Source organism: Pygocentrus nattereri, chromosome 21, assembly GCF_015220715.1.
Source record: "Pygocentrus nattereri isolate fPygNat1 chromosome 21, fPygNat1.pri, whole genome shotgun sequence".
Classification (NCBI taxonomy): Eukaryota; Metazoa; Chordata; class Actinopteri; order Characiformes; family Serrasalmidae; genus Pygocentrus; species Pygocentrus nattereri.
The window spans coordinates 33,072,549-33,085,048 of record NC_051231.1 but is presented as its reverse complement, the minus strand read 5'-3'; the positions used below and the strand labels follow the sequence as shown (position 1 = coordinate 33,085,048).

The 12,500-nt window shown below is 42.5% G+C and overlaps 1 protein-coding gene across 4 annotated transcripts in view; it reads right to left on the bottom strand.

Moving 5' to 3' along the window:
- Positions 1-12,500, bottom strand: part of rassf1 (Ras association domain family member 1) — a 22,301-nt gene that overhangs the window by 7,956 nt on the left and 1,845 nt on the right. For 2 of the 4 annotated variants that reach the window (XM_017724821.2, XM_037532054.1), the window contains exons 2-5: positions 12,390-12,471; positions 11,048-11,228; positions 9,840-10,150; positions 3,128-3,249 (exon numbers count right to left, since the gene is read on the bottom strand). In XM_017724821.2, coding sequence (XP_017580310.1) covers positions 3,128-3,249; positions 9,840-10,143 — 426 coding nt within the window. In that variant the 5' untranslated portion in view covers positions 10,144-10,150; positions 11,048-11,228; positions 12,390-12,471. Of the gene's footprint in view, positions 1-3,127; positions 3,250-9,839; positions 10,151-10,559; positions 10,691-10,949; positions 10,969-11,047; positions 11,229-12,389; positions 12,472-12,500 lie in introns of those variants that run through there. The other 2 variants (XM_017724822.2, XM_017724823.2) reach the window with 2 other exon arrangements.

The following is a 12,500-nucleotide window of genomic DNA, read 5'->3' as shown; positions in this document are numbered from 1 at the left end:
AATGCAGGACCCCACAGACTTTTACATTAATACACAATATGACTTTGAATTTGCTTTATTAAAAATGCTATCGAAATCCTCCCGGTCAGCCAACTGACTGCTCACACCCAGACCATCAACACAAACAGAGAATTTGACCAGGAGGCCTTGAAACGTTTGCGTACGACTGTGAGTGGAGCTCAGAGAAAAACACGGAATATACTGTAAGACGGTTTATGGGCTTTATAAAGTGATAATTCTCTATTTGGGTGGACTCAGTATTCAGAATGAATGAAGGGGCAGTCTAAACGTGCGGGACAGAAATCCATCAGTCCCTGAAATGAGAAGTGATGATTTGGATCTGTTCCGGTTTCTGACTGTGAAAGAAAACTGAACAGCTGCTTTATTGTCAGGTTGCCTTTCGCTCTTCCTCATCAGCGCTGCTGTAAATCCAGCACGTCGTAAACAGAGACGTTTGGGGTGAGGGGGGTCAACTGACTCCGCCCCCTCCATCTGACACTGCTGGACGGGTTTAATTACATGTTGGACGTTTCACCCTAAAATATTCAGACACACAAACGTCTACTAGTGGGGTAAAAATGCATCGGTTTGAAGGTGACAATTGATTTTGGATTAGAAGCCATTATAATAAATAATTAGATATATATATATCTATATATATATCTGTGTGTGTGTGTGTGTGTGTGTGTGTGTGTGTGTGATTGACTAATCTGGCAAAAAAAGGGCACAAAAAGCTGGAAACTGTGACTGCACATGAACAGCAGATTAAGTTCTTCATTACAATAGCATGAATCGAACACTAGTAACTGTGGGATCCTGCAGGGCCTTTGAGGCCTTTATAGAACACATGGTGAAATAAATAAATAAACCTGTAATTTATAGTTAATTTTTATTTAATAGTATCTTCATGATTGCTGTATTTAAACTCCTATGTCATCGTTTTTGTTGGAAACAAAAGGGTTAAAATGTTGAAATGGCCTACAGAAGATGGTCCAAATAGGATTGTTCTCTCTGTGCTTTCTAGGTAGATTCAGCCCAGCTGCTCTCCCATTGGTCAGGACTTCAGGAGCTGGACTGAAGGCCTCACACAGTGGATTAAGTACCAACATAATTATGAAGCGACTAAGAACAGCATATGTACAGAGTACACATACATATATAAATACAACCACACTAACATTAGACACACTTTCATATGGCTCTGCAAGGGTTCTATAGTAAAGAAAATGGTTCTATATAGAACCATGAACACGCAAAGAACCCTTTGCGTGATTAAATGGTTCGTGAAATTAAATGGTTCACACTGATTTACAATGGAACTAATAAAATAGCATCACTCTAGCCCTTCTGGAAGTTCTAGATATGTATCTGTAGTCTCAACAGGTTCCGGTTAGTTGTTAGGAATGATAGACAGTGGCGGCAGCTCTATGTCACTCTTTACTGAAAGAGTCACTATGAATCTGATACATACAAACTCAGATATGCATTAATGTCTGTTACAAGCTTCAAATAAAATTTTACAAGCTCCAAAAGTCTGTGTTTAATCTAGAACGGTCAAAAAACGATTATATGCATGGCTGTTAGCTTAGCGCCAGTGTACTGCAAAAGTCCCATAGGGATGCTTACATAATTAGTATTGTTGTAGAATTGTTTTTAATTGTTGACCGACATTTATGGCCCAAAATGAACGCCTAGCTCAAGTAAGCCATGGTTCTATCACTGGTAATAACATACGATTAAGCAATAGAACCCAAGAGGGAAAGTGCTCCTGAGAAATTTGATGTTATAGCAATAACTCCCTCCTCGAGTGCTCTACTGCTTTAATACAGCAGTTAAATAAATACAGTAAGAAATGAATAAACTGGCCGTGAACGCGGCGTTTAATATGTTTTAATGTTCAGTTCCTTCCTCCTAATTACAGCTCCTTAACGAGCAGCTCGTTGCTACGTCAGAGTAACGAGCTCCGCCCACTCGCTGCTCAGCCGGCAGTTCGTTCTCCAGCTCCTTACACTAAATTCCCAAACTGTCGTCACCACTGAGCAGCTTTTCAGTCGGCAGCTGAGACAGAAGAACAGCTGAACAACCTGGAATCAGCAAGAAATTAACCCAACACCATTCGCCAGACGTGTCTGATCTTCAGAGTCGGACCAAATCAGACTGAGCCAGAAAACTGAGCCAATATCAGGTTCAGCTCAGTGTGGTCTTTTTTTAAAGATCAGTATTAATGTTGTTTTGTTCCAGCCGGTCTGTAAAGCTTCTTACAGCCCGTTTAGTTTGGCGAATGGTGTTGGGTTCATTTCTGGCTGATTCCAGGTTGTTCAGCTGTTCTTCTGTCACAGCTGCCGACTGAAAAGCTGCTTAGTGGTGACGACAGTTTGGGAATTTAGTGTCGTCTAGTCGGACCGAATCGGCTGTCGGTCAGATGTGGTCTTAACAGTTTCCGTTTTCTGTTTGTGGCAAAGTCAGAAGTAAAAACGTTCAAATGGCTTGAGCGTGTCCTATGGCTGTCAAAGTTGTTGCTTAGCAACAGCGTCTCATCGGAGTGATACAGTGTTTGTGAAAAAGCCGTGACGTTCTGGTGAAATAACAGCACAGTTAGACGCCTCTCAACCAATCAGCTCGCGTGGCTGGAACTGAGTGTTGTATAAAGTGTAATAACTTTATAATAACAAATTTTACTTTTTAATACTTAAAGCAGGGGGATTTGGAGACGACTCTCATAGGTATAAGGCTGGTTTTTCAGGTCAGAGTTTAGGGTCAGAGTCGGGTGTATTTGAGTGTATTTTTCGGTGATTAACAGAAAAGATTTGGGTGTCTATTGGCTTCTAGAGTTTATTAGCAATGTTAGCCTCAAAGCTCCAGTGCTAAACTGAAAACTTGGCTCACTGACTTTCCACTGAGGTGGAAAACTGAGGCGATAATCATTTCAGTCAGTAAAGCACTGTTTAACTAAACAATTGGAGGAGAAGATCAAAACCTGGAGCATAAACACAAAATTATATCGTTTATCAGAATTTCCGGCACCTTAAAATTGTCGTCAGTCTCAGTCACAAAACGTCCGGACTTCAGACGTGGATTCTGCCGGAGCAGGTTTGGAAAATGCTGCTTCGGAGGAATTCTGACTTACTATGTTAGTGTCCGTCTCGATGTCCTCGCAGTAATCCAGCTGTCCAGCTGTAGCTTCAGGGTGTGAACTGCAGTCCAGTTGGATAAACGGCTGACAGCGGAGGTGACAGGTGTACCTGCAGTCTGGACAAACAAACAACCTGTCTCAATGTGAGAGGAGTCTCAGCAATCAGGCCTCAAATCAGGCCTCATCTCGTCCTCAACATGCAGTCTGGCCTAAAATCAATGCTCTAGAACTACTATACCCAGCATGCATGACCAGTTGAATCACTGTGGTTGTTAACCAACCCCGACTGCTAGCATAGCCACTAAGCCATAACCATAAATACATATACAATTACATTTACGGCATTTGGCTGACGCTCTTATCCAGAGCGACTTACAATTTGATCATTTTACACAGGGAGGTGAAGGTGATGTTAGGAGTCTTGCCCAAGGACTCTTATTAGTATAGAGTAGAGTGGTTACCCAGGCGGGGCACTGAACCCCAGTCTACAGCGTAAAAGGCAGAGGTGTTTCCCACTACACTACACCACTATACACTATATGACCAACCATATACACACATAAATACAACCAAGCTAGCATTAGTGTACACACTTTAAAAAGATGGTTCTTCCAGGGTTCTTTATTAAAGAACATGGCTCTATATAGAATCTTGAACATGCAAAGAACCCTCTGAATGACTAAATGCTTCTTTGCATCATTAAAGGGTTCTTCAGACAAATGTGTTACTTATGGTTCTATATACTTTTTGAAAAGACTTCTATACAGCACCAAAAAAGGGTTCTTCTATTGTAACGATATCTACCTTGTAACAATAGAAGAACCCTTGTTGGTGCTATCTAAAGCCTTTTTCAAAAAGGTTATATGTAGATCCATCCTCCATCGATCTGAAGAACCCTTTCACGATGCAAAGAACAGCTTAATCATGCAAAGGGTTCGAGTGTTCATGGTTCTATATAGAACCATTTTCTTTACTTGGGAACCCTAGGGAAAACCTTTTATGTGTGTAGCTCAAACCTTTTAGCATGAGGCATGAACACTCAAAGAACCATCTGTATGATTTAATGGTTCCTCTCATCATGAAAGGGTTCTTCAGATTGATGGAAGATACGTTACTTAGGTTTCTATTTAGAGTTTTTTGAAAAGACGTCTATATAGCAGCAAAAAGGGTTCTAGTAACGATATCAAGCTTGTAACAACAGAAGAACTCTTGTTGGTACTATATAGAACCTTTTTCGAAAAAGGTGCTGTATAGAGCCCTCTGTAGCGCATTCTCCATCAGTCTGAAGAACCCTTTCACCATGCAAGAACCATTTAATCAGGCAAAGGCTTCTTTGAGTGTTCATGGTTTTAAATAGAACCATTTTCTTTACTAAAGAACCTGTGGAGAACCATCTTTTTGAGGAGTGTGGAGCCAATCTGAGGTATCTAGCATTAGCTGACTTCAGCATTTGGCTTGTTGTCCTCATCTGATCACGTCTTTTGTTTGAGTAATCAATCCTCTCCACTAATGATGCTTGGAGAACAGTTACTAAAGCTACACAAATTCCTCTTTACCTCAAACATAGTTTATAACGTTTGGAGTCTGAAGTTAACGGTTAAAGTTCTCCCATAAATTTCTATAAACATATTTACCATTTTTAGCCATTTATCACCATTCATTTTATTCACTGAAGACTCTCTGGCGCCCTCTAGCGTTCGATAGTCCCCTAAACTTGCTCTGGTAAACTGCATAATCGAGTGTGGGTCAGAAAGAGTTCACTATTTTACTACATCTAGTGGACAAATAAAGAGGCATCCCGTACATTTTGAGACCCAAACAAGGTCATTCGGAGCGGTTTGGTGTGAAATGGATCAGATGTCTTTACAGTGGTGGTGATAGGAACCAGACGTCGCCATGACTACAACACAGATATAGACATTTTATTAACCCTCCAGAACCACCAGAGAACCTACATGAATCTTCTGAGCTTTATATGGAATGTTGATGATGGAAAAATGTGAAAAATCTGAAATAATAAGAGTCCTTTGGGGACTATTTTGCCTCACAGCACCCTGCATGTATCACTCCACTGTGAATGTGGTCAAATGATTTTAAAACAGTGTCTCAGTCGTCATGTATTCATAACCATTTCATGCAACTTCCTTCAGCTTAGAGGGAGCTTTTAGAGGGGGACGTCTGGTTCCTATCACCACCACATAGCAACCACTTCGAGTAACGAGTGGAAATCTCCTTTAAACTTTTGGCTCGCTTGACTGGATGATTAATTCATTTGTAGTCTGTTGATGTCTAACCCACTTTATCTCTTCAGGCCTCAGGCACCAACATTAGACTCTCTGAAGCGACATCCTGCTTTTGTTCACCCTCGATTTCATACACCAGAAACTGAGTGTATGTTAACATTACTACTATATGTGCTGCTCCTTTTCTGAGCATAGAGTACAGTGAGTACTTCTAATACTACTTCGTAACAAGAAGACGTGGGCGATATGGCAAAAGCAATACATCATGATCCTAACACATTTTCACAATACACCATGTGCATCATGATATTTTCATTTTTCTGAGAATTCATTTTAAGTTTAAACTAACAAAATAGAACCTGTAGTACCAGATATAAAATATTACAATAATAACTTCAACAATGACAATAAAAAATTCAACTACAACTATTTTAATTCAATGTTTTACAAACGGTGCTGCACTAAATCCAATTAAACAGGCTTATTTATGCTCACTTCGTGATGAAATATGTATTTAGTCAGTGTTCTTAAGTACAGGATCCACAATATGCTCAGAAAAGCATACCGTGACATCATTTACCATGATAACGAGAAAATATCGTCATATTGACCCACCCCTAGTAACAAGTAGCTGATTGGACGGCAGCGCATTATGACATCATTGCATTTTATTTCCCTTAATTTAAAGCATCCCATATCCTACATTTCCTTTACGATATTTATGTAGTTTTATGTTTTTGTTACTGTGCCTAAAATGGAGCAGCAGTTACACTCTGGCACTTCTGGCCTCAGAACTGCTGGACTATTTAAGGTGGAACGGGAAGGTCAGCGAGCTAGCTACCGAGACCTTAGCATGTTATTAGTGATTTTTATGCTTGTTATGTAGATGAAGGACCAAAATCCACAGAAACAACACTAAACTAAGATAAAATGAAGCCTCCGTTTGGAGGGTCATGTAGCCCCAACACTTCACCCCACCCCTCTATCTCAACAAGAATCTGCACACCCTAACCCTAGACGTGAAAGCTCAAAACACAGGGCTAAGGGCTCAGCGGTCGGGGTGAGGGGGGAATGGGATTGGGCCCAAATGTGGACCAGAAACAAAACATAAGGGAATATTTTCCTCCAGATATTCTGGATGTCTAACGATTACAGCCGGAATCGGACTGTTGTCTTGGGTTAAAGCTGAAAGTCTCCTGCACGTTTGCTGGCAGCTGTATCGCATATGCTATCTATATAAACATCCCCTTCCTATTGGCCTGAGCTTCCTCAGAGCACGTTATCTGTGGCCGCTGTGCATGTTTAACGTGATTGAACACACACACACATGCACACGCACACACGCACACACACACGCGCGCGCACACAAACACACACACACAAACTCTCACACACACACACATACACACACACACAAACTCACACACACACACACATGCACACGCACACACACACACACACACACACACGCATGCGCACACAAACACACACACACAAACTCTCACACACACACACACATGCACACGCACACGCACACACACACACACACACACATGCACACGCACACAAACACACACACACAAACTCTCACACACACACACACAAACACGCACGCACACACATATACACACACACAAACTCACACGCACACACAAACTCTCACATGCACACGCACACACACACACGCACACACACACGCACGCGCACACAAACACACACACACAAACTCTTACACGCACATACACACACGCACGCGCACACAAACACACACACACAAACTCTCACACGCACATACACACACGCACGCGCACACAAACACACACACACAAACTCTCACATGCACACACACACACACGCACACACACATAAACACACGCACACACAGACACGCGCACACACACACCCACACATACACACACACACGCACACACACACAAACACGCGCACACACACACACACACAAACTCACACACATAAACACACGCACACAGACACGTGCACACACCCACATGCGCACAAACACAAACACATGCGCACACAAACATGCACTAACTCTCACACGCACACACACATGCACACACACACACACACACACACACATATGCACGCACACACACATACGCACGCACACACACACACACACACAAACTCTCACATGCACACACACACACACGCACACACACATAAACACACGCACACACAGACACGCGCACACACACACCCACACATACACACACACACGCACACACACACAAACACGCGCACACACACACACACACAAACTCACACACATAAACACACGCACACAGACACGTGCACACACCCACATGCGCACAAACACAAACACATGCGCACACAAACATGCACTAACTCTCACACGCACACACACATGCACACACACACACACACACACACACATATGCACGCACACACACATACGCACGCACACACACACACACACACTCTTATCAGGCTTCTCCCAGGCCTCCTGCCTTTTCACTCAAATCTGAAAACACATAAACCGTATGTGGTGCATTTCAGAGGAAGCTGAGAGAAGCGGAGGCTGTGGCTGCTCTGCCTCAACACCACCTTTTACTAATGATCAAGCCTTTCATGAGAGGAGGGGGAACTCTGAGCAGCGAAAAGCAGTGAACACCACAAGAGTGCTGTCTTATGGTGATAGCTTGGGGTAAAAATCTCATTTACACCAGAACACTGTGGTGGATCAGCCAAGACAGGCTTGGGATCTGAAGTTTAAGGTCTTGAGCTACAGACAGAGCTCCCACCCGTCCAGCATTTGTCTGGACCGTCATGGATGTTGGTTGTTTGTCCAGGAAAAAAACAAAGATTCCCTTCCTGGACATAAAAACACAGAGTATTTACATTACACAGTTAATGGTGGTTCAAGGGTTCTTTAGTAAAAAAAAAAAAGGTTCTATATTGAACTATAAACACTCAACGGATGTGCTATAAGTGGTTCTATATAGTACCAAAAAGGGTTCTTCTGTTATAACAAGCTTGACATTGTAACAACAAAACCCTTTTTGGTGCTATAAAGAACCATCTACAGCATTTTCTCCATCAATCTGAAGAGCCCTTTCACGATGCAAAGGACCCTTCAATCATGCAAAGGGTTCTTTGAGTATTATTGGTTCTATACAGAACCATTTTCTTTACCTTAGATTAAAGAAACATAATTTTTAAATGTGTATCTAGCACCAAAAGGGTCCTCCTATTATAGCACAACCTTTCTGGTGCTGTGGAGAACCAATTTTAAATTTACAACATGTTCTCCATCAAGCTGGAGAACAATTTCACCATGCAAAGACCCATTTAAGCATGCAGTGGTTCTATATAGAACCGTCCTGTTAAAGTGTGTAACATCTCTTATGAGGTTTAAACAGCTTCTCTGTATATGAGCCTCAGGTCAGCGTGGAAGGCCCCCTATCGGTGGTCAGGCACTAAGCAGCTCTACACCTGAGAGATGCAGCATCACTCCCTGCTGTAAAATACAGGGGCGTGGCTAAAATAAGGCCCCACCCACAGACTAAAAGTGTGTATGGTTAGTGAGATGAAAACGTGAAACAGCTTTTTTTTTTTTTTAATAAAAATAAAATTCATAATAAATCTAAATCTTTCAAAGAAATTGAAAAAGATCTTTAAATAAAATATTGAATGAAATATAAAAGTATTATTTTCACAAGTGTAAATTTAGGGGTTAGGGTTTGGGACAGACACCTCCCAACAGAAAGTACCCTATAAATGATGATTTTCTATATTATTAGTTTATTACTACCTCTATTAATGTCTTGGGATTAGATCAGAACATATATATTTTAACCTATATATATATATATTTATATATATATATATAATAGTTTTGTAATTATGTATTGTGAGACTGTAGAATGGTCCATATATAAAATAACGTGGGAGCAAACACTTAAAAAGATGGTTCTTCAATAGTTCTTTAGTAAAGAAAATGAAAACCAAGAACACTCAAAGAACCCTTGGCATGATCGGCATTCTTCAAATGTACGGGAATTGTGTTTTATTTGGTTCTATAAAGCTTTTTGAAAAGGGTTCTATATAGCACCAAAAAGGGTTCTATATTCTTCTATTGTTGCCGGCTTGGCATTGTATCGATTTTTCAAAAAAAGCTCTACATAGAACCATCTACAGCACATTCTCCATCCGTCTGAAGAACCACTTCACCATGCAAAGAACCCTTTAATCATGTAAATGGTTCTTTGAGTGTTCATGGTTCTATGAAGAAGAGTGTGGGGCGAGAATCTCGGTCTGCCCCGTTTTGTATTACAGGGCTCTCATTTGTTCCAAAGAACCTCACTGACCATTCAGACCAGACTTGACCTGAATCTGCCCAGTGTGAACGCGTCCTCGGGGGTAATGTGGGGGGAGAACCGTGATGGCTAGATTAAAGAATAAGACGGTGTGCGACTCACTGGCGCAGCGCAGGCTCTGTTTGTACAGTCCCCAGATAAACTCTCCACACAGGTCACACCAGGTCAGCTGGGTGTAGCTGCACGGCTGGAAGTCGTGTCCCTCTCCTCGTCTCCCGGTGACCCACCGCACGTCCTCCAAACTCACGGAATCACCCACCAGTCGCACCGCAAAGGGCTGCTGGAGTCGCTCCGGAACCTTCTCCACCCGTGCCTGCAGTACTGCGGCGGGTCCACCAGGGGGCGCCAACTCAATGCCATCATTGGGGGTCAAATCCTTCAGTTCAATCAGCTCCCACTTCGCCATTCTGTGTCTGACACACACACACAGAGCAGGGATACACTCACATATATATTATATACATATACATTATACATACATATACATTATACACATATACAGATCAGGTGTAACATTATGACCATATCACTGTCCACTTTATCAGCTCCACTTACTGTATAGCTGCACTTTGTAGTTCTACAGTTACAGACTGTAGTCCATCTGTCCACCCAAACAGTACCTGCTCTGTGAGGGTCCATGGGGGTGCTGACCACTGAAGAACAGGGTAACAGAGTATCAGAGAAACAGATGGACTACAGTCTGTAACTGTAGAAACGAGGAGGTGGTCAGAATGTTATGCCTGATAATCTTGTGGCCAAAATTAAGGATTTATTAGCAATGTTAGCACTAGCCCTATCACTAAGACATCTCAAATTCAATACCAGGCGATGCCACAGCCATCCGTAAGTGAAAGTCGTAATTGTCTTCTCACTCTCTGGGAGGGTGGGATGGTCCTGCCTTTTCCCCTCACTCTTCACAATGCTAACCAGTGTAGCTGGTAGCTGACTGTTAGCTGACATGAAAGAATTAGCAGTTAGCATTCTCATTTAAGTATGTTGAGCTCCACTGACATTGGGCTAGTGGCAGTTTGAAAAGATGTGGTGGAGCTTTGTGTGTCTCAGAGGGCTCCCGGTGGACCAGTTCAGATGGGGGACCACCACAACCCACCGACCTATTAGCAACTGCAGTGGCTACAGTTTAGAAGCTACGACAAAACTTGAGTTGGACATGCAGCTAGCATCATGCTCATTGTTGCTCCAAGCTTCCATTACCTGTTAGCCACATTAGCCTTTCACCAAATCTCAGCAGGGCTCCACAGCTCCACCATTCCCAGGCAGCCCTGAAGTGCCTGGGACTGTTCCTGTCGTACCTGCATGTTTAGAAGTCTGAGGAGTCAAAGATGATGATGACACTGAGGTCAAAGGTCAGGCCAGTCACTCTTATCCAGCCAGCGATTCACAGGAACGCTGCTTTCCTCTCGGCTCTCCTGCTTCACTCAGAGGAGGAAAACGTTTCCACTGTCCATCCGATGCGTCAACATCTGTTTTATTCTGACAGACACAGGGATTAAATTAGACTGCGACTCTGGAAGATTACAGCAGAATTCAGGCCTAATCTGACCACTATAATCCTTCACAGAGCCACAGAGCCGCTCTCAGCATCACCGACATGAACACGAGTCAAACTGCAAAGAGCACAACATGTAATGACTCATTTAGGCCCACATTTTGTTAATAATAACAACAACAACCTCAATAATAATAATAATAATAATAACTAGAAAAGTGCCAAAGAAAATGCAGAATCAGTTTCAAGATGGTTGTTGTTTCCATTTGGTTACCATGTTTTTTAGATGGCAGCTATAGTATCTCAGGTGGTTGCTAAGGTGTTGCTAAGTGGTTGCTATTGTATTCCAGGTGGTTATTAAGGTGTTGCTAAGTAGTTGCTATGGTGTCCTGGCTGGTTGCCAGGTGTCTGATAGGTGGCTGCTATGGTAGCCTATGTGGTTACTATGGTATCCTATGTAGTTGCTAAGGTGTTTGCTAAGTGGTTGCTTTCGTATCCCAGGTGATTACAAAGGTGATGCTAAGTGGTTGCAATGGTATCCTGGGTGGTTGCTTTGATATTCTATACGGTTACTAGGTTGTTGCTAGGTGGTTGTTATTGTATCCGAGGTCGTTATTAGGGTATTGCTAGGTGGTTGCAATGGTATCCTAGGTGGCTGCTAAGTAGTTACTAGGTGTCTGATAGGTGGTTGCTATGGTAGCCCAGGTGGGTGCTAAGAAGTTGCAAGGTGTCTGCTATGGTAGCCTAGGTGGTTGCTAGGTGTCTGATAGGTGGCTGCTATGTGGTTGCTAAGTAGTTGCTAGGTGTCTGCTATGGTAGCCCAGGTGGTTGCTAAGTAGTTGCTAGTTGGTTGCTAGGTGTCTGATAGGTGGCTGGTATGGTAGCCCAGGTGGTTGCTAAGTAGTTGCTAGGTGGTTGCTATGTGTCTGATAGGTGGCTGCTATGTTAACCCAGGTGGTTGCTAAGAAATTTCACATGGTTAACAGGGTGTCATTAATGGACTAATAAAATCTTAACATAAGCAGGGTGCACAAACTTCTGCACCTCATTCATTTACATGGGGAAATAAAATCACCATTTACCAATAATTACACAAAAACCGTATCAATGTGGTGAACCAATCAAAAACCTGTATACAGGCTCACCATTCCCGGTCAGACTGAACATCCCGGAGCTGGAACAGTGTCGATATCCCGAAACCTGCAGGATGAGTTAGTGGACAAAAATCTGAAAAAGAAGAGGAAAAAGAGGAAGAA